This window comes from Manis javanica, chromosome 3, assembly GCF_040802235.1.
Source record: "Manis javanica isolate MJ-LG chromosome 3, MJ_LKY, whole genome shotgun sequence".
Lineage (NCBI taxonomy): Eukaryota > Metazoa > Chordata > Mammalia > Pholidota > Manidae > Manis > Manis javanica.
The window spans coordinates 58,191,201-58,212,733 of NC_133158.1; the positions used below are offsets into that span (position 1 = coordinate 58,191,201).

Below are 21,533 nucleotides of genomic sequence, written 5' to 3' on the forward strand. Positions count from 1 at the left end.
CCCTGGGAAGCAGGTGCCGTCATTTTCATCACTGTTCACAGATGAGGACCACGGGGCTCTGACACCCAGCTGGTGAGGTCAGAGATGGTTTGAAACCAGGTTTGTTTCACTCTAGATCTCATGCCCTAAACCACTACTTTATAGAGCCTTCTTGTCTATCATTCATTCAACAAATATTGATGAGCTTTTCTTCCAGGCCAGATCCTGTGCTGGGTGCTAAGGATGGACCCACAGACAAGGCGGAAATGGACAAGCCCCATGTGGAGCTTATACCCAGGACCACCTCACACCCAGGTACAGTCTTGTTCTCCTGGGGCTTTGAGGGGGCCCTGACATAGGCTGAGGGAGGGGTACAAATGAGTAGCACTGACTTTATTCCCAGCCAAAGAGGCATGCTATTTGGGGTGAACAGCATGCCACAGAGCAAGCTTTGGGCCAGATGCTGGTGCTGGGCTTCAAGTCCCCACTGGGGAGTCTCCAAACCCTAAGCTCGTACATTGGCTGGGCCTTCCTCTGCTGGGGCAACCTTTCTCCAACACCCTTCCCTTTGGTTCCATCGACCAGACATTGTTCCAGCTAGAAAATGGGCCTGCAAAGCCGAGTGACCTCCCTCCCTGCTGCCATCCCTCCTGAGGGGAGCCTCACTGGCCAGCAGGGCTTCGTCTCTGGGCTAGTGAAGAGCAGACAGAAATCCTGAGGGTCGGGGGCTGAGCCCTGGCCAGGTGGCCCAGCTCCCATGGGAAAGCAGGAGGCTCTCTCTGCTGATTTCAGGCTCTGCAGACCCCGCCTGAGAGCTGCACTGGGAGGGGAGAGGGAGACAAGCATCAGCATGGACACCGTCTGCAGAGGGACCCTGAGCCACACCTCGTGAGGACTTAGCTAAGGAAAGGACTCTCTCTCCTCCAGCAGCCTGAGTGTCAGGCCCTCAGGGAGAAGAGATGCTTTCATTCCACTAGTAAGGAAACTACATCTCAGAGGCGTTAAGTAATTTTGCTGTGGTCACACAATAAGCAAACAATAGTTCTGTCTAATAAGGCTAACTCCAAAGTCAACACTCTTCCACCATATAAGATAGTTTCTTTTAGGAGCCAGAACATAGAACACAGCTTCCAGAGGCCTCCCCACTCCATAAAAAAAAAGGAAAAAGCCCACATGTCTGGTGGAGCTCCTTGTGTGCCATGGTCCCTCTGCAACCACACACTGGTCAAGCCTGCTGCCCTTCCCCCACCCTTCTCACAAGCACCCTCAGTGTGAAGCAGGCCCCAAAAGGTGGAAGGAGTTGACTCACAGCGCACACTCTGCCATACCTTCCCCACATCCCATGACAGGGGGCTGCTCTGCTCTCCAGGCAGCTTGCCCCAGACAACACTCCCAGGATCCCAGGGTCACTGGGACTTTTGTTCTGACCTCCCAGCCAGGCTGGGAGTCTCCTGTCTCTCTGAAGTTGGGTGTCTGGAGAGACCTCAACAGGAAGGTGACCCTGGAGCAGGCAGTGCTTCTCAAATGTGGTTGGGAAGCAGCACTAGCCTCACCAACACCGAATCAGGTGGCGGTGGGGGGACAGGAGCCTGTATTTGCACAAGCACCCAGGCGATTCTGGTGCACACTCAGGTTTGAGAAGCATGAGCTGGAAGGACAGGCAGGGGAGCTGGTCCAGACAGTGAGACAACCCAGGGAGCGGATTCCTTCCCATAGAACTTGGCAATGAGCTAAAGCACACAATCACTTTGTGCATGCATGGGGGTGCAGGGAGGCGTCCCTGCCGCTCCCTCCCTGCTATAGGGGTACCCCGGGTTAATCCTCACTCTCTTTCAGATTTTCCTTCAAATGCCACTTCTCAAAGGAACCCAGCGCAGTAACCCCCAGGGTCCCAGCCCCCTGCAATTGCTCCTGTTGCTCTACTTCTCCTTCAGAGCCCTGGAACAGGTGTCCCAGTTTGTAGGTCAGCTTCCGGGTCACCCTCCGGAGTGTACATTCGGAGAGGGCAGGGACTCTTGCCTGGTTCACGGCTGTGTCCCCCGCACTCATACTGTTTGGCACGTAGTAGGCGAACTCATGGAATCTGTTTGTTGAATGCATAATTCAGCCTGGGAAGCTGGGAGGAGTAAGGCCAGGTAGAAAGGAAGAAATGTGGCAAATAGACTTTGCCTTGTGGTGAGCAGGGCCTTTCCCCATCCAGGAATTGCTCAGCGCACATAGGAATTTCACAGGGCCGTGGAATCCTCCCACCATGGAATCATCTCATCTTCCCCCAGCCCTGGGTAGGATAGTTTCTCCCTGCATCTGAGCCCTTCTGCTGTTCTTCTCAAAGATCTCTGCAAACGAAAGTTCCTTAGCCCTCCTCCCATGTTACTTCTGACAGTGATGCATGCTCTTTGCTGTTAGGGAAGGTCGTCCTTGAGTCTGACTCCTATGTTTCCTCTGCCATTTTTATCCCCCTTTCCCTCTCCTCTTGAACACAGTCTCTAACAATATCAGCACTAGACAGAAACTTAGAGATGATATAAGAAAGTAGCTTTCAAATGTCTTTTTTTTTTTTTTTAAGCAGGGAAATCCCTTTTTCAAAAAAATCATAATCTAGTTGTGAGGCTGACGAAAGGGGAGCAGCTCTTATTGATATAACCCAGGAACTCCGAGGAACACAATTTGAAAACCAATGATAGATCCAAGCCTGATACTTTGTAGATGAGAAAATTCAGAGCAGGGAAGTGGTCTGCCCCAGCCAGGACCACAGCCCTGAAGTTCACAGCCAATGCTGTCAGACCCCAGTGAAAATGGCAGTATTTGGGGTGCTCTGGAGTAGTACTTTTTAAATAGTATATTCCAGTATAACTGGGGCTGTTTTGCATTTTCTTGTTTATGGTATCTGGCACTTCAAATGCCAAAAAACTCAACAAGAAATTGCTAGAGGAAGTTATACATACATGTTTCATTAATCTCCAAATCTTTGAACAAAGATGGTCATCACATTTTCTCAAGTATTTCCACATAGGGCTGCAGAATAAGGTCCATCTTTCTTACTTATTTCTTTCTTTTGGAGTGCATTTGAGCACAAACCATGCAAAAAAGATCCAATTGGAATGAGACATGGTGGTGTCCTTTGTGCTGGGACTTATTAGGCCCGTCAGCCCCAGGAACCTGGGGATTTTCATGGAACCAATTTCCTTCTTGGGATTGTTAACATAATCCCTTAATTGGTGCATTGAGGACCTATTAGCAGCTGGCTAGTGCTCTGAGGAAGCACATTCCCCAGAACCAGGGGGGAGGTCTAGCCTCTTCTTGGATTTTCCATGAAGCACATACTCTCTGCCCCATACATGGCCCTCCCCCTTCAGCCAGCTCACATGCCCCAGCGCAGTGTCTCAGGTGAGTGGGATCAACAGAGACCGCACTGTAACAGCACTCACTGGCCACCCATCTTCCATGTGCTACTGTTAGAACATTAGTCAATGTAGTCCTACAATGGGTGCCATTTATTAAGATTCTAGTACATTCTAGGCACTGTACTACAAGGCCAAAGAATGACAGTATTGTTATATCCATTTGCAAATGAGAACACTGCATTTTCAGAGGAGCATGGACTGAGGCAAACATTATTTCATTTAATATCTGCGTACATTATTTCCCCTCGCACTAATGATGGGTTAACTCTTATTGAGTGTTCACTATGTTCTAAGAGCTTCACATGAATCAACTCATTCAGACCTCACAACAACCTTATAGAATTGGGTATTACTACCATCCCATTTTATATATGAGAAAACTGAGGCACAGAATGGTTAAGATTCTTGCCCAAGCTTACTCAGCTCTCACCCTCTTCATCAATTCCGGGTAGTCTCGGTTCAGTTCAAGCACTGATTGTGTTCCTTTCACAGGAGAAACAGTACAGGGAGTGCTGTGAAGCATGGACATCAGAGTCAGACTTTCCTGGGCTCTATTGCAGACGGGCTGCATGAGGATGGGCAAGCGTATTAGCTACCCACTGCTTTGTAACAAGGTCCCCAGTATTCGGCTGCTTAAAAAGCAAATGTTTATTATCTCACAGCTCCAAGGGCCAGGGATGTGAGAGCAGCTTCACTGGGTGCTTCAGGCTTGGGGGCTCTCCTGAGGCGGCCATCAAAATGTCACCCAAGGCTGTAGTCATCTCAGGGCTCAGCTGGGGAGGAGCTGTGCCTAAGCTCACTCACGCAGACCTCTCCACGGCCTGGCAGCTGGCTCCCCCAGGGGAGGGACCCACCAAAGAGGGCACCCAAGAGGAGGTCTTTTTATCACTCAGTCTTGGAAGCGACATTCCATTACCTCTACCCTATTCTCCTCATTAGAAGCAAAGCAGTAGGTCCAGCCCACACTCAAATGACAGGGGATTGCACAAGGGATGTGAAGGTGAGGAGAAGGGGAAGACTGGGCCATCCTAGAAGGCCTGCCACACAAGCCACTTAAACTTCTGAGCCTCAGTTCCCTCATCGATAAAATGGGAATCAGATAGCACCTTTAAAGGCCTCAGTGAGACAATGCTATAAGGAGATCAGAACCATGCCCAGGAAATAATGATGTTCAATAAATAATAGTTGTTGTCACCTCTAGGACAGTATGCTGCCCACAGGCAGGGATACTACATCTTTCTTCATCTCATCTGTCTCTTCAGTGCACCAGCAGTGAACGAGAGCTATCCTTGCTCTACCCTCTCGTGCACACCTGGTATTGTCCCTTTTCCATGTTAGTCATTCTTGTAGGTGTGTAGTGAGGATTTTAATCACAATTTAATTGTGATTTTAATTTGCACTGTCTTGATGACTACTGAGGAGGAGCACTTCTTCTCACATTTATTGGATATTTGGGTGTGAATCTAAGTCATTTAGTTTCTGTCTTCACTAGAGCTGCTGTAGCAGATTGACTCCCCCACTCCACCAACCAGGGACCTGGGATTTCACAAATGAGTAAAATTTAGGGGTTCAGCCACAGAATTACCCACTAAACTACCATCTGTGACATATCTTGCAGACTGGTTCAAGCCACTGCACCCTCCACTGTAGGAGGACTTCCTGTTCTGGTCTGCACAAGACCCCCTCTACCAGGCCTGCGCTCATGTGCCGTTGGGATGGCAGAAGTGTGGCCAGGCGGGTGCTTTTGCTGTGGCCACCATTTCTCCTGGCTAGCTCAGGGGTTAAGATGTTTGGTTCTCTTGGATGGCAGTAGCAGAGATCCCAGGCCCAGGCTCTAGTGCTGGGGGGTGTCAAGAGGGCAGATGCATGACATTGATTTTGCTGATGTGAATCACGTGGAGCACAGCCAAAGGGATGTGGTCCTGGAGCTGGCAGATGGGACCAGTGGCTTCCTGATCATGGCAGAGATGGCAGGACTTTGGGGAGGAGTCCCTGGAAGCCCAGCCTACCTCTTCTCCACCAGCCCTTCCAATGATTTTGTAAAGTCCTAAATTCCTGTATTCAATTCTTTTCTGCTTAAAATAACTCAGTGATTGCTATACCTGCAGTTAAACCCTGACTGATAAATTGTGATACACTGATGCTACCAACTCATGAAAGAAACATTTTAAGACCAGTATATAGGAAGAACACAATCCTAAAATAAAAGGACCATTTCTTGAAAATGTTATTAAATCAGTTCCATGAAAGGCCCATTTTCCTTTTCTAATTTTGCCAGTGGAAATGTCAACACTAGTGGGTTGTAAAGGAAGGAGTGAGGTTAGAAGAGGTATTAAGAGGGAAAACCTAAAGAGCGGCCCCTGAAGTGGGATGCAGTTGAGAACTACTGAGCTTCACCACCAGCATGGGGAACATGGTCCTCGTGCCAGTGGTAGCCTCAACTCATTTAAAACATCACAGATAATACTGTTTCCATGGCTTCTTTCACCCTGACCCAGAGAGGAGGGTCAAGGAGGGCTTGATGAGGGAGAGTACCGGTCAAGAGCTGAGGTAGCTATGTCCCCGAAGATAATTTGAGAGCTGGTCAGTAATATTTGAGTAGTCATGTGGTGATTCAAATGATAATAACACCATTCAGGGGGAAAGGCTCCTGCAGGACAGAGGAGCTAGAGTGAGTGGCCGGGAGGACCTGGCGAGGTAGCCCAGGCCGTGGTAGCGCTTGTAGAGTGTTCGGGATTCAGGAGGGTCTCTCCGCCATCCTTGCTCTGCTCGGCTCAGCTGCTCCATGGCTGCAAAGGCCTCGGCGCTGGAGCCTGGCTGGGGAAGGAAGTCTCCAGGCTGAACTGGGCACGGGCTCTGGTGTCAGTGGCACCAGCTGGAGATCGGGGGCGGGGGCAGCTCTTTGTGCTGTCAGTAGAGTCTGGCTGATGGGGATAAGGAGAGGGATGGAAGCTACCGTGACGGAGCTTTAGAGATGGAAGCCCCTTAGTCATCTTTTGGCCCAGTGATGTACAGTGATGCTTTCTATTTTCCTTTTTAGTGGTTTACAATGGAAATTTTCATGATACACAAAAGTGGAGAGAACAGCAGAATGAACTCCCCTGGACCATCACCCAGTGGCAGCACCCAATCATCAGCTGAGTGATTTGTACATTGTTCTTATCTGATTCTCTGCTGAGAAAGTTATGAAATATGTACTTACGGTTTCTTCCCTGTCCCTTTCTCCCATTCAAGCAGATGCTAGGAGAACTAGCAATACCTAGGAGAACTTAAAGAGCTTGCAAAGGAGGGAAAAGAGGGGAAGGAGTCTGCATTTATTTTCTAGGGCTGCAAACAATACCCTGACCTGAGCGGCTTACATAATAGAACCTTATTGTCTCCCAGGCCTGGAGGCTGGAAGCCTGAGAGTAAGGTCTGAGCAGTCCTGGCTCTTTCTGAGGGACTGTGAGGGAACTGTCGGCTCTAGGCCTCTCTCCCTGGCTAAGTCCTCTTCTCCAAGTTTCTTCACATCTTCTTCCCGCTATGCCTGTCTGTGTCCAGATTTTCTCCTCTTACAAGGACACCAGTCACATTGGATTAGGACTCACTCCAATGACCTCATTTAAACTGGCTTATCTCTGTAAGGGCCCTATCTCCAAATCAGGTCACATTCTGAGGTGTTGGGGGTTTGGACGTCAACATATCTTTTTGGGGAGACACAATTCAACCCATAGTGGGGACTCACTGGCATAGATTGAATGAAAATCTTCAAGAAACACAGAAGGAAATTTGCTTCAGGCTATTTTCCCAGGAGGAAGGGTGGGCTAGAAAGAGGGTCTACGGGATAAGGAAAAGAAAGGCAGAGGGGACATTGGTCAGCTTCCAAAAGGTACCCGTGTCCTGGGGGTGGCACAGAATCATCAGGGACACCTGGATGCACAGGGGCCACTGGACATAGATGGGGCTTGTTAGAGCACCCCATGTCCAGAAGCAAGGCACCACCTCAGAGCCAAGAATATGTGGGATGCATATTTCATCCAGCTTTTGGGAATAGGTCCTAGGAGTCAGAAATTAATTTAGAAACTTAGCAAATGGAGGACTTGATGTTTTCTACACCTCCTGAGTCTGTCAGTTGAGAAGTCTATCTGCCAAATATACAACAGATAAAAGCAGGGGTGTTCTAGGTGGAGCTCACCCTAATATTGGCTCCCTTTGCAGTATCCCAAGGCAATCCGAGGAGGCTCAGAGTGCCAGGAAACTCAGCTGGAAAACTTAGGGTTCACCCCTCCCTGCTTATTGAACACACAGGACACAGAGGCTCAGAAGGGAAAAGACCTGCTTTGTGGGCTTGCAAAAGGCAGGTCAGCAGCAGTCAAGAACCCAGGGTTCCTGATTTCTGCAGGACTCTTTCCTGGCGGCTTCCTCAAAGATTTCTCAGGGGTGCTGGCACTGTCTTTTTGGTCCATATCCAGGTCCCTGGAGGCATGTCCCTGCACTGCAGACAGCTGAGTCCCTGAGCCATCCTGGAGTGGGCCTGGAATCACCTCTCGGGACCTTGTCAAGTTCCTGTTGTTTTGTTTGAGCAGTTCTAATAGATGTGCAGTGTGCAGCATCCTGTGCTGTTTTGACACGTCCCCACTCATCTCCCAGGGCATCTTTGCTTTCCAGTCCAATGAGATGTTCTAGAATCACCTTGTCCTTTCTTAACCCCAGGAAAATTATCCCTGGAATAAGCCGTCCTGGTTTGAAGTCGAGTTTTATTTTACTAGGACTTGGGATATTATGACATATTAGGGGGAAAGCATTATTAAAACGTACTTCTATGATGTCGATTTGATTATTCTATAGTCAACCATTCCCCACATATTGAGATAATTCCCACATGCAGAAATGGCTGAGACCTTCCTCTTTGAACCTGTCTCCAGCATCTTTTAGTACATTCCTTTCTGCTTTAACTAGAGTGGATTCTGTTCTCTGTAGTTAACTCTTATCAACAGACTGATTGATGCAGCAGATTCTCAAGCAAATAGAATCTAAGATTGACTATCTGACCTAGTTGGATTGAAAGGCAACAAGGACCCCATTAGCATTAGGAGATAGTATTCTGGTAGTCCATATGGCAGAATGGCAATACAGCTGTCGCCTGTGGTCACTTATGATGAAGGTAAAGCTTTAGAGGACAGAGTCACTGCTGAGATAAACCACTGAGGTGAGAATAAGGAGTTAAAACCTGTGGAGTGGGCTGGCTGCTTCCCACTACACAGAGTGTTTAAAGAAAGAAATAACAACCTCAGGGGATTTTCTTCTTTCTTTTAAAAAAATAGCTTTATATATAATGTGATATGTCAATTATACCTCAATCTTTAAAAATAGCTTTTTTGTCAATATAGCTATGTGTACTGACGTAAAATAAACTGCATATATTTAAAGTGTACAATTTGAAGTTTTGACACACATATATATACACACACATTCCTGTGACACCATCACTACAATCAAGAGCACAAACATCCATTACCCCCCAAAATTTCTTTGGGTACCTTTGCAAATCCCTCCTGCTCTTCTTTGCCCCTTTTCCTTTCCCAGGCAACCACTAATCTACTTTCCATCACTACGGATTAGCCTTTTTTAGAATTTTTTATAAATGGAATCACACAGTATGTTCTTACTTCTGCCTGGCTTCCTCCACTCAGAGTAATTGTTATAATTATTTTGGGGTTTATTGTCAATAGTTTATCCCTTTTACTACTGAGTAGCATTCCATTGCATGGCTATACTCATTTTTATCTATTCACTTATTAATGGATTGATTTGGGTTGTTTCTAGTTATGAATAAAGCCACTATAAATGTTAGTGTACATGTCTTTATGTGGATCTATGTTTATATGCTATCATTTTTCTTGGATAAACACCTAGGAGTGAAATTGATGGATTATATGGTATGTGGATGCTTAATTGGTTAAGAAACTGCCAGGCTGTTTTTCAGTGGTTGCACCATTTTATATTCCCACCAGCAGTGTACAGAGTTCCAGTTGCTTCATATCCTGTCCAACATTTGGCATGGTCACCTTTTAATTTTAATTATTCTAAAAGGTATGTAGTGGTTTCTCACTGTGCTTTTAATTTGCTTTTCCCTGGTAGCTAATGATGTAGTTTTCATGTACTTAGGCGATGTCTATATATTTTCACCCATTTCTGGTGAAGGGTCTGTTCAAATCCTTTGCTCATTTTTATTGGGATGTTTTCTCATTACTGAGTTTAGAGTTCTTTAGAGATGCTGCATACAAATCCTTTATGAGATATGTGTGTGATCTGCAAATAATTTCTCCCAGTCTATGTCTTATCTTTTCATTCTTTAACAATGTCTTTTGAAGACTTCTTATTTTGATGAAGTCCAATTTATCAAAAAATGTTTTGAATAATTTGAAAAATAATGAATTGTACTTTTGATATTATATCAAAGAAGTCTTCGTAACCCAAGGTCACAAAGATTTTCTCCTATGTACTCTTCTTACAGTTCTAGGCTTTACATTTAGGTCTATGATAAATCCGAGTTAATTTTTTATGCATATGCTGTGGGGCAGGGTTTGGCAAACTTTTTCTTAAAAGATCAAATGGTAAATATTTTAGGCTTTGCAGGCCATCTGGTCTTTGTCATATCTACTCAATTCTGTCATGTAGGACAAAAGCAGGCTGAGACAACAAATACATGAATGTGGCTGTGTGGTGATAAAACTTTATTTATAAAAACAGGCAGTGGCCTGTTTTATTTATAAAAACATTTAGTCCACTGCCCAGAGTTCGCTGATTGTTCTTTAAAATCTTTCAGCATCACTAAAACTCCTTAAGCAACAGAAGTAAACCATTGGTTCATCCATTCCTGCCTGTTAAATTTGGTGTTACCTTGCTAAAAGATAGCTTAGTGGCCTCGTCTCAGGTAGTTATCTTGCAAAAGGTTTACACTTTTTCCCATGCCCCCACCCCTGAACTTCTTCATTGCTTTGAGATCTATAAGTACAGGCATATTCCTTCCTGTATGCCTCAGATGACCAAGTACAAAGTCTGACTCAGAGCTGTCTACATGCCACAAATGCAGGTGGACAAAGCATACTCTTAGGTCATTCAACTTCATTCTCTCTGCCTTTTGGTTGACAAAAATGTCAAGGTTAGGTCACAGTCTTCCCCTAATGCTGCATGGTACTGATCAAGTCACTCCACTTCTCTCTTCCTCTGCATCCCCATATGGGGGAAAAGAGAAAAAGATTTCTCCTAATATTGTCAATGATATTGAGTGGCTAAGAATAAGACAATGCATTTCTTACCCTCCGGGTTCATTCTCTACCAGACAATTCCAAAGCTGCCCCTGGAATAGTTTTTAAAAACTATCTCCTTTCTTTTTAAAAGCAATATTCTAATGCAAGGTATTGTTACTATTTTCTCTTTTTAAGTAATTCTAGAAAGCCCAACCCCAGGATTTCACAATCTGTCACTGTCCCTTGGTGCCTCTGTCTGTTGCCAGGGAGAGAGATTATCCCGGTTTGGGGAAGGTCAGCCAGCCCCAGCACAATCTCTAATGTGGCTTGGCTTGTCGTCCCCAATCACAGATTCAAAGTCAGTGACACAGAGATGGATAAGACCACCCCAAGGCCAAACAGCGTGGCCACTGAGAGCAGAAACACCACTCAGCACCTCTCAAGCTCCTCACAGGCCACTCTCATCACCACCCATGCCTGCAGGAGGAGGATGGAGCTCTCCCGTCTCCCCAGCAGACAGGCTGCAGTCTGCCAGAATCCTGAAAGAGGGAATGTCTTTGAGAACAGAGACCTCATCTGCATGGCCCTGGAGGCTCTGCTTTGAACACAGCAGAGATGAAAGGGCAGATTTCCCAGACTACTAGAAAAGCTGGTACACACACAGCACAGACATAAAAATATTTATCACAGTCATCTGTAAATGTAGGCAAGAGCCCGAGACCCAGAGATGTACTTCATTTCATGCTATCCTCTTAAATGAACACCTGGATTTATTAAGAATGAATTTATTAATTCGCTATTTATGAAGCATGACTCCCATTTTATGTAAGGGTGAATGATTTGAAAAGGAATTTCGCATCATTGTCCCAATCCTCATAACAAGTCATCAAGCGGGGTAGGAAAGCATTGTCATCCTTGCTGGGGACTGCATGGCAGAGACGTGAGGTGACTCATCAGACATCATATAGCCAGAAAGCCCAAGGGATGGTATAGAGACTCCAGGTATCCAGACTCCAAGCTTAGCTCTGTCCTGCTCAGTGCTTTTTTATGTTAAGTGGAGAGACTTTTCTCATCAGGTGGGTTGCCTTAGTAAGGCCGCAGGACCAGGAAAGGCAAGAGAGGAGCTAACTGTTGCAGGAGGCGGTTCAGTCAGCCCTGCCTACCCACAGGGAGACAGCCGCTAGGGCCGCATCCGCCCCCAGGCCCCAGCTCTCCTCCTCTTACCTCACATTGCCCAGCTTATAAAATGAACACATTCCGGAGTAAGTATTGTGTTTTCTTTACAAAAGTTTTCACCATAGAGCACTTTGAATGGCAAGCTCCCCAAAAGTATCAAAAATAGGGTTCAAACTATAAAAATGATGTAAACACAAGCTGGGGAGACAACCAGTATATTGTATAAGATCCATACACATTGTCAGTTACATGTGCAGATAGACATGGGGTGATCTGAGATGAGGGGATGGGGCAAAGTGACCTCTGAAGACAATGGGGGTGTGGTCTTTCTCTCCACTCAAAAAAGATGTTGTGAACTGTGTGTGTGTGTGTGTGTGTGTGTGTGTGTGTGTGTGTGTGTGCACGTGTGCATGCCCACGTTTGTGGAAATGGGTATATACACAGTGGGGAGAAAGCCTGGCTTCAACTACCAAAGCTGAAGTTCAGTGATGCTGCCTTCTAAGAGGCTGCTTTTGACTTTCTAATGAAAAATTAATAGGCACTTGCTTGCTGCTGCCTTTAATTACGTTTGCTAGAGACAAGTGTCTGCTGGCCCGCATGGCTCTGGCTTTTCTGTGTGGGATCTGCTCTCAGCAAAGCCCACTAGTTTGGAAGGACAAAGGGTACCACTTCAGATGAGGGGCTGAAGACACAGAAACATCAGCGGGTAGAGATTGTGTTGCATTTTCTGGTAATGGGTCCCCACCCACTAGTATTTGCCTGGCAGAGAAGCTGAGCCTAACACCTCTTGTTAGAGCACAGGCCAGGATTCCAAACTTGTAGGCTGAGGACCCCCGAAACCAAGGAGATCTTGAAAAAGGGCTACTAAACCCTGTCTGTAGGCATAATAAACATGCTCCCCCTACCAATACAGAACCATTTTTTCTAATGTGTACATGCTATTGGGATTAATAAAGTATCATTTAAATCAATTACCAAATTTACAATATTTTTTTACCATTATGTATTTTCTTAACTAAAGGTTCTCATATACACCACTTTGGGGGGCCTCGAAAATATTTTGCCTTAAAAATGGGCCTTCATACAGGAAAAGGCTAGGAACTTAAAACAAGGATATTCCTTCTGTAACTATGAAGCAGAGTTACAGAAGGAATGATCTTTTCGGGCCCCACCTCCCTGTTTTTTAACAACTTTAGTAGATACAATTTACATTGCATAAAGGGACATTTACTTAAAGTGTGTAACTCACTGTTTTTTAGCATAATCTTAGGACACTTTCATCATCATTGACAGTTGGCATTTGTTAACAGTTAACAGTTAACAGTTACTTCCCACCCTCCATCTAGGCAGTCTCTGATCTATTTTGTTTCTATAGATTTGCCTCTTTTGGATATTTCATTTAAATAAGATCATGCAATATGTGGTGTTTTGTGATTAGAGGAATGTTTTTAATCCTCAAAACTCCATCCATCCAGTCTTTGTATGTCCAACTCCTATGCATACTTTAAGGGCCCTTCTCTCCCTCCCAGAAGCCTATCTTGCTCCCTCAATCTACAGGAATATTTTTCTCCTATTAGTTCACAGCCTCTCATTTGGAATATTCAAGAAACACTTGGAATGAGCTGTGTGGCCCGCCTCTGCTGACTTTGCTGTTCTCATTTTTTGTGATTTCCTCACCTCTGACTTTTAGGTGGCATCTTGCTGGCATACTTCTCCCCCCACTCAACTCTGCCCAGCACAGTTTTCTGCTTGAAAAGGATAATCAGTTTATGTGTGTTGAAAGAATAAATGACTCATGGGGATGTTCCTAGACTTTTAGGAAAAACAGACTCAGGAGAAAGTGTGCAAGAAAGAGAAGAAAATCAAGAACTGAAACAAAGATAAAGCATGGAATGTGGGTTCTATAGTCCAAAGGTTTGCAGCTGCCATGGATCAGATACAGTCTTAAAAGGTCCTGGGCCACCAAGGGTCTCCCTTTCACCTCCAGTAGCAATTGAAAGGATGGGTTAAATGTCAGTATCCGGAGAGTGGCAGATCAGCCATTATCAACCACTTCCACCTCAGCTACAATCTGAGCTCTTGCATAATTCCTGTTCCCTGAGGTCCACAAGTTTGGAAGTGAGTGTAGGTCTGGAAAAATCTAGGGCCTGGGTACCCCATAGCCAATTGCAAACTTCTTACCATCCATGATTTCCAAGCCAAGGACACCAGAGGTCAATAGTAAGAGAGCTGATGTCCTTGGCTCCTCCTCAGAGTCCCTGTTGGGGACAGGCTAGAGGGAAGGATGGCCCCCAGGGATCTCAGTCACCCACCTGTGCCCAGTGGTTAAGACACTGAGCCTTAAGCCTATGGATGACCTACTCTCAAGACACCTAATGTTTCATCCTGTCAGCGACTGTGACTTGGGGATATCAGTAGGTTGGTTCTTCGTGAAAAGTTAAATCATTGAAGGATGCGGCTTACTCTCAAAAATGCCATAGGAGAGGTTGACACACTTTTGGGAATAGGATGATCTTTAAGATTCTTTCACCCTTGAGAGAGTTCCTTAGTTATGTGTGAAGAACTCATTACAGGTCAGGGCTCCCCTGTACAGTAGGCAAAGTTCATTTTTGATCCCCAAATCCCAATCAGCTTTCATTTCTGCCCTCTTCCTTTCTGCTCCTGGGCACCCCGACCCTTCTCTGGTTCCATGCATCGTGGGAAATGCTCAGTGGTCCCATCTCTTCTCTCCTTCCTCTCCTTAACTTATCCCTACTTCTAAGTAGCAAGCATCCATTCTCTTAGTGCCCCCACCTTGGTTGGGCCTTAGTGGGGGAACCCTGCTGAGTAAACCCATTCAGAATGACTTGCTATGGACTGATGACTGACAGGCCTGGCATAAATCCTTCAATCTCTAGGGGTATCTGCATTCATTTTTATTGAGAGATAATTTGCATACCATAGAATTCACCTGGTTGGGTTAAAGTGTGTAATGAAATGGTTTTTAGCGTATTTCTTGAGTTGTGCAATTGTCACTGTAACCTAATCTTAGAACATTTTTATGACTCCAAAATGAAATCTTGTACCCTTGTACTCCCCATTCCTCCATCACTGAGGCCTAGGCAACCACTAATCTACTTTCTGTCTCTAGATTTTCTGTATTCATTTTTAGGGAATGATTGTCATCCCAAAGCATGACTATCTAAGGGTGGAATTTCAAGCAGTGTGGAGTAAGTACTTTTAGGTACTTTTAGGTAGGGAACTATTACTGATACCCTCTTCTAGAAATACTTCTAATGTTATAAATTATTAATATTCTAATCTCCAAAATAGAAATATTCTTCCAGAAAGAAGCCTGAGGGAGTGAAGAATGAAGTCTTAAAGGATACCTGAAGCACAAGGGGAAGATGGCTGGTGTGGGGTATAGGTGTGTGCAGACCTCCCAAAGGGTCTGCTGTCCCCTGGGGTGTGTGTAGTCACCTCACCTCTGCAAACCATGGTCCTCAAATTCAGGGGTTCTTCATTATCTTTAAACTGAAGCCCACCTTCCTCTGCACAGTATTCAAGAGCCCAACCCACCTTTCCATCTTCACCCACCATTGCCAGTTCCCTCCCCACCCTACACACACCTTAGACTCCATCCTGGTTGCTATTCCCCAGATATATCATTTGTTTATCCAGCAAACAGCTATGGGGCGTCTATGTGCCAGGCAACAGGCTAAGCACTAGGCACAAGAATGAGTAAGATACCAACCCTACCCTCAAGGAGTTCAGAGGGTTGGAGACAGTTCGAGAACAAGTCAAAATAATACAATGTGACAAGTGCTATTACACAGATAAAAGCAAGGTGTGCTGGGAGCTGCGGAGGAGGGAGTGCCTAACAGCCTGCTGGAGGGGAGGGGCATTAGGTAGGGCTTTGCAGAGGTGCTATAAATCGGATTTGTGCGGGCTGGAGGTGCGGAGAGTGATCTCTGCAGAGGTTTAAAGAGCATTTCAAGGTGGTTGGATGGCATGGGGAAGTGGTTGACAGAGCTGGCAGGTATCAAGAAGCTATTTTGTGGATAGTTTCAGTAGAGGTATATAACATGCATGATCAGATGGGGACAAAACTGGGGGACAGACTGAAGGGCAAAGAAGGAGGGGGAGGGAGAGTTGTTAATTGTCCAGGAAAGGAGAGGGGAGGGTCTAGGGGAAGATAGTAGCCAGAGAGTGTGGAAGAAACAAGCATGAAAAGACAGGGTATGGCTGCAGGATTCTGGGAACTGGGGTAGGAGGGGAGGATGAATCTTCGCTCTAAGATCAGGGAGCTGTGTGTGGGGTGGGGGTGATAATTCTACAAGCAGTTAGAAAATAGAGGAAGGGGTAAACTTGGGTGATGACCTTAGTTTTAGACAACTTGAATCTGGAGTGTTGGCTGGCACCAAGTAGCATCCATAGGGAGCTCTCCAATGGACAGGAGTAAGCTTGGAACCGGGAAGGGAGGCAGGGGCTGAAGATACAGATTGCAGAACTATCTTAGAGAAAAAACATGTTTATCCTTTGACCCAGCAATTCTACTTGTAGAAATTTCTCCTAAGGATATATAATTGAAGATGTGTGTGAAGATTTATCTACAAAAATGCTCATTGATACAACAGCAAAAGAGTGGAAACTCTGGTCAACTTCTGTGACAGTGAAAAATGTCCAACAGTAGGGAACTGGTTAAATAAATTATGTTATACCCATGCAACTGAATTCTATTCTGACAATAAACTAGATATTGTACAGAAATGTTTGTTGATTTCCATGAAAAAACATCCACAAAATTTCAAAAGAAAAAAGCAGATTCTAAACTGTAGAGTAAAAGTCCCATTTTTTGTTAAGAAAAAAAATTAAGATGCTAATAGTTCTTCCCAGGTGGTAATGATTATGCATTTTCTTTTGTCTTTTTTTCTACATTTAATCATACATGGCTTTTGTTTTATGATGGTTAATAAGAAGTGGATCAAGGATGGAACCAAATAACCTTGATACCTCAGGTCATCTGGCTTCTGTCCATGCAGTTGCCTGTCTGTGTGTCCTTCTCATATCATATTTACTACATGGCTGTGTGACAGTGTACAAGGAGCAGACTGACTTAGGTTCCATTCTGCTACCAACTGTGGGCCTTAGGCAAACTTTTTCATTCTCTAGGTCTCACTCTCCCCTTCATAGTGGGGAGAATAACACCTTCCTCAAAGTGGTTATTTGACAGTAAAATATTTATAGACATACAGAAGTTGCTTAATAAATATCAGTCCACCCTCCCTTTCTTCTCACTCATCTTTCCCTGCTAGCCCTAGATTTGCCCTCCAGGTCTTAGTTGGCTCTCACAGTGGGAATTAACACCTCCTCTCTCTGACTCCCAAGAATGCTCTGTTTGGGCCTCTGTTAAACACTGACTGAATCCAGAGTTGGGTCATCTCTATCCCAGTAGCACCCAGCACAGTGCTTTGCATATAAGGGGTGCTCTATGAATGTTTGTTGGTTAAATTCATGGTGTTTTTTATGACTTAGCTAATCATAGATTGACTACTTAAAGGTTGGATTACTCAGGAGTTAGCTTATTTAGGCTTCTTGGACTGTTTCTCCTCCCAATTTGTAACTCTGGCAAGGTTTCTCTTCCAATCTGCAAAGAGATGCCCCTCAGAGGAAGGGAAGCTCACTTGGGACCTCTAGGCTCCTTGTCGGAAGCTCTGCAGTGAGGGCTGGAGGAAGAGTGAAGTGAAGGTTGTTTCTCCTTAGACAGGGAGAGGTGTGGTCTCCTCACCCCTCCCAGTGCTTAGCCCCCCACAACTTCCAGCAGGGCAACTGCCTGGCAAGGGAATTGGGTGGGTGCATCCACAGGCCTAGGTCCTCTTTGACCCACAGTGAAGTCCTTCTCTCCACGCCTGCCTCTTTGTCGCTGGCGCTGTGCAGGCCTGTCTGGTCATTCTCTGTCCGCCCCCGTCCCCAGGAGGTGTGCATCCTTCTGGCTAACACATTTCTGGGTAGGAGAGGCAGGCTGGCGCTGATAAAAGATTTCTGGATTGCAAGTTAGGGAACCTGCGTGACTCATGGCAAGTTGAAACCTCAGTTGCCGCATCTATAAACTGGGAATAATCACCGGCCCTGTCTTCTGTCACATCCCACAAACGAGTTTTGTTTTGTTTTTTAAGTATAAACGGGCATAGCTCCTCATAAACGCCAGGTGTTCCTAGTGCTGGCTGTGGGGCTTCCTCTCTGACTACCCACCAAAGTGTTTCTGTCCGCCCCGCCCTGGCTGCATCCGCCTCATCCACTGTATCTCCATCTTTTCCGTCACTGCCTTCTTCAGAGATCCTCAGCCTCTCCATCCTCCATGTCCATTTTCGGGTCTGGCTCACGGCCCTCCGGCCCCTCCAGGGACTCGGGTCTCTGCTCCCTGCGGCGGTCGCTGCCCCGGCGCCCCCAGCCCAGTGCTCCCTCCTTTGGCACTGTCGCCTGGCCAGAGAATCGCCCAATAAGAGCTCTGGACTCAAGTCTGACAGCTCTGGAAGCGGCCAATCGAGCCCGGTCAGGGAAGGGGGGCGCAGCGCGGGGGCTGAAGTTGGGTTGAATAGGGGGAGGGGGGCTGAAGGGGGACACAAAAGAGGGGAGCTGGGACTAGGGGCGCAGGAACCCAAGCAGGGGGTGGGGGAGGACCTCACACCACCAGGTCCAGCGAAGGAACCGCGGGCTGGCGGAAGCTCCAGGCGCCAGGGAGGGAGGGGTCGCGGCGAGCATTTTAGGTGAGGAAGGGGAGCTGAGACCCCTGCGGCCCCGGGCGCCTCACCGGGCCGAGCCTGAGGATGCCTGCGGGGCGCCGAGGAGGGGGCCGCGGTCCGGCCAGGGGCGGAGGCGGCCGCGCGCCGCTGTGAGCCGAGGCCGGAGCCGCGCGGGGGGCGGGGAGGCGGCGGGAGGAGGGGATGCGGAGGGCGCTCCGGCAGCGGCGGCGGCGGCGGCAGGCGGGCGAGGAGGGAGGAGCGGCGCGAGCGGCCGGAGCGGCGCTGGGCCCGAGGCATGCCTGGCGCGCCCTGAGCCGGGCTCCCGCGGGCTCCCCCGGAGCTCTCCGGGGGCGCAGCGGCTCTTGGGAGGGCCCCTCTCCGCCGGCTGCGCCTGAGCCCCGGCCCTCGATCTCTGGATGTCGTGCTCCCGGGGAGAAGCCCGACTGCGTTGGGGCAGAACGGCGGCGGCGCTGCTTCGGATTCCGCCCTCCGCCTAGTCCTTCGGCGCCCGGCCGCGGTGGGCCCGCAGCCGGCGGCGAGGAGCCTGGGGCTTGCGAAGCTGGCGTGACAGCCCTCCTGGGCCAGCAGGTCCGGGCCAGCCCCGCTTCGTTTTGGGAGAAAGGGGAGGCTCGAGGCGAAGAGCAGCGCCGCAGGAGCCGGTCCTCGCCCCCGCCCCCTGCACGGACGCGCTGAAGGCTCGGCTCTGCTTTCGCGGGGGCCACGCTCCCACTCTCGCCGCAGGAGGTGGGGGATGCGGGCGACGGCCCCCCAGGGCTCCAGGACCCTCCCCCCAGGGCTCCGGAGCTGTTGCTCCGCCCGCCGCCCCCTCCCCCGTCCTCTCCACCCCCCATCCCACCTCCCCACCCCTCGTAAGAAAATAATGCTGGCTGGCGCCCGCACCTCCCATTCGCTCCCAGTCCGCCGCGAGGAAAGGGCACCCATTCGGTCTCCACGCCCGGACCCCCGTGGAGCCGTCCTAGCCACTGCCTCGCCGAGTGTGCAGCTGAGCTCCGTTTAGGCAGAATCAGCGAGCGCCGCGCCCGGGCATTGCCAGCCCCGGGGAGGCGCCGCCCGCAAGGACACCTCTCTGTCCCGCCTCGTCCGCAACTCTGGTCCTCGTCGAGCTCGACGCGAGCCAGGAGTCTGGACGTTCCTCTGCGCGCAGCCCAACAGCCTGAGCAGTCCCTGTTGCCCCAGCTCGGAGCCAACACCATCTCGGACCTGGGACCCCGGACGCGGATTCTCAGCCACTTCTCACCTCGGGGCTGTGCCTGCCTCTCCACTCGCCCTCCTGCTGCCTCCTTCTCCGCTCAGGACGGGGGTGCCAAGATGCCCAGCTGCTGCGCAGGGCCCCGGGCCTCCCCCGACGTGTGACCCCAGCCTGGTCCCCCTGCTCGGCCGTCCGCCCTCCCCTTGGAGACCCCCGGCCCGGCCCCCGGGGGAGGAGGAAGAAGACGACGAGGCCGAGGGGGGGATGTCCGTCTCCAAAAGCGTGAGCCCTCCGGGCTACGCGGCGCAGACAGCAGCGGCGCCGGCTTCCCGGGGAGGCCAGGAACACCGCTCCGCCTGGGGGGAGGCCAATTCCCGCGCCAATGGCTATCCCCACGCCCCTGGGGATTCTGCCCGCGGCTCCACCAAGAAACCCGGGGGGGCGGTGACCCCGCAGCAGCAGCAGCGCTTGGCCAGCCGCTGGCGCGGCGACGACGACGACGAACCTCCGCTGGGCGGCGACGACCCTCTGGCCGCGGGCTTCGGCTTCAGCTTCCGCTCCAAGTCGGCCTGGCAGGAGCGCGGCGGCGACGACTGTGGCCGCGGCAGCCGCCGGCAGCGGCGGGGTGCGGCCGGCGGGGGCAGCACCCGGGCGCCCCCTGCGGGTGGCGGCGGCGGCTCAGCGGCGGCCGCCGCAGCCGGCGGGACCGAGGTGCGCCCGCGCTCTGTGGAGCTGGGCCTGGAAGAGCGGCGGGGCAAGGGCTGCGCGGCCGACGAGCTGGAGGCCGGCGCCGTCGAGGGCGACGAGAGGTCCGGGGATGGTGGCAGTTCGGCAGGCTCGGGTGCGGGGCCCGGCGCGGTGCTGTCGCTGGGCGCCTGCTGCCTGGCGCTGCTGCAGATATTCCGCTCCAAGAAGTTCCCGTCGGACAAGCTGGAACGGCTGTACCAGCGCTACTTCTTCCGTCTGAACCAGAGCAGCCTCACTATGCTCATGGCCGTGCTGGTGCTCGTGTGCCTCGTCATGCTGGCCTTCCACGCTGCGCGGCCGCCACTCCAGCTGCCCTACCTGGCCGTGCTGGCGGCCGCTGTGGGCGTGATCCTCCTCATGGCCGTGCTCTGCAACCGCGCCGCTTTCCACCAGGACCACATGGGCCTCGCCTGCTATGCGCTCATCGCCGTGGTGCTGGCCGTCCAGGTAGTGGGCCTGCTGCTGCCCCAGCCGCGCAGCGCCTCCGAGGGCATCTGGTGGACCGTGTTCTTCATCTACACCATCTACACACTGCTGCCCGTGCGCATGCGGGCCGCGGTCCTCAGCGGGGTGCTCCTGTCTGCCCTCCACCTGGCTATTGCCCTGCACACCAACGCCCAGGACCAGTTCCTGCTCAAGCAGGTAGGGGCCCACCTGGCCGCAGGGACTGGTTTGTTGGGTGGGCAGGCCTTGGCTTGACTCAGAGAGAGAACCCACCCTCACCCATTAAAGTGGTGAAAAGAGCCAAAGACGCATGGTTGTGTCAGCCGTGTGGTGTCGTCCAGCCTCTTAAGCGTCTTCACTTAGAGAGTGCCCTTGGACTGTGTGGAATGTTCCCGGCTAGGTATAAGACACAGGCTGAACTACCCATTTTGTGGGGATGCGAAAAAGGAAGGACAGTAGGAAGATAAATTCTCTGGAGAGGTCTGCTTCGCTTTTGCACTTCTGTCCCTGTGTGTCAAAGGCTCCTGACAAAAGTGGCTGGGCGCTGTAGCAGCCTCTCCCTCCTAGGAGCCGGTGCTGGCTTGTTAACCCAGCCCTGGCGAGAGGGTTGCGGAGGGGA

At 49.6% G+C, this 21,533-nt stretch overlaps 1 protein-coding gene and 1 long non-coding RNA gene across 6 annotated transcripts in view; both read left to right on the forward strand.

The window, feature by feature from the left end:
• Positions 1-16,398, forward strand: LOC108396720 (uncharacterized). The gene is made up of 4 exons (XR_012129174.1): positions 1-99; positions 197-294; positions 6,424-9,455; positions 10,967-16,398. It is a non-coding gene; the product is annotated as an uncharacterized lncRNA (long non-coding RNA).
• A 3,027-nt stretch (positions 16,399-19,425) lies between these two features.
• Positions 19,426-21,533, forward strand: part of ADCY5 (adenylate cyclase 5) — a 144,438-nt gene continuing 142,330 nt past the window's right edge. For 2 of the 5 annotated variants that reach the window (XM_037013047.2, XM_037013051.2), the window contains exon 1: positions 19,426-21,112. In XM_037013047.2, coding sequence (XP_036868942.1) covers positions 19,988-21,112 — 1,125 coding nt within the window. In that variant the 5' untranslated portion in view covers positions 19,426-19,987. The remainder of the gene's footprint in view (positions 21,113-21,533) is intronic. The other 3 variants (XM_037013048.2, XM_037013049.2, XM_017659688.3) reach the window with 2 other exon arrangements.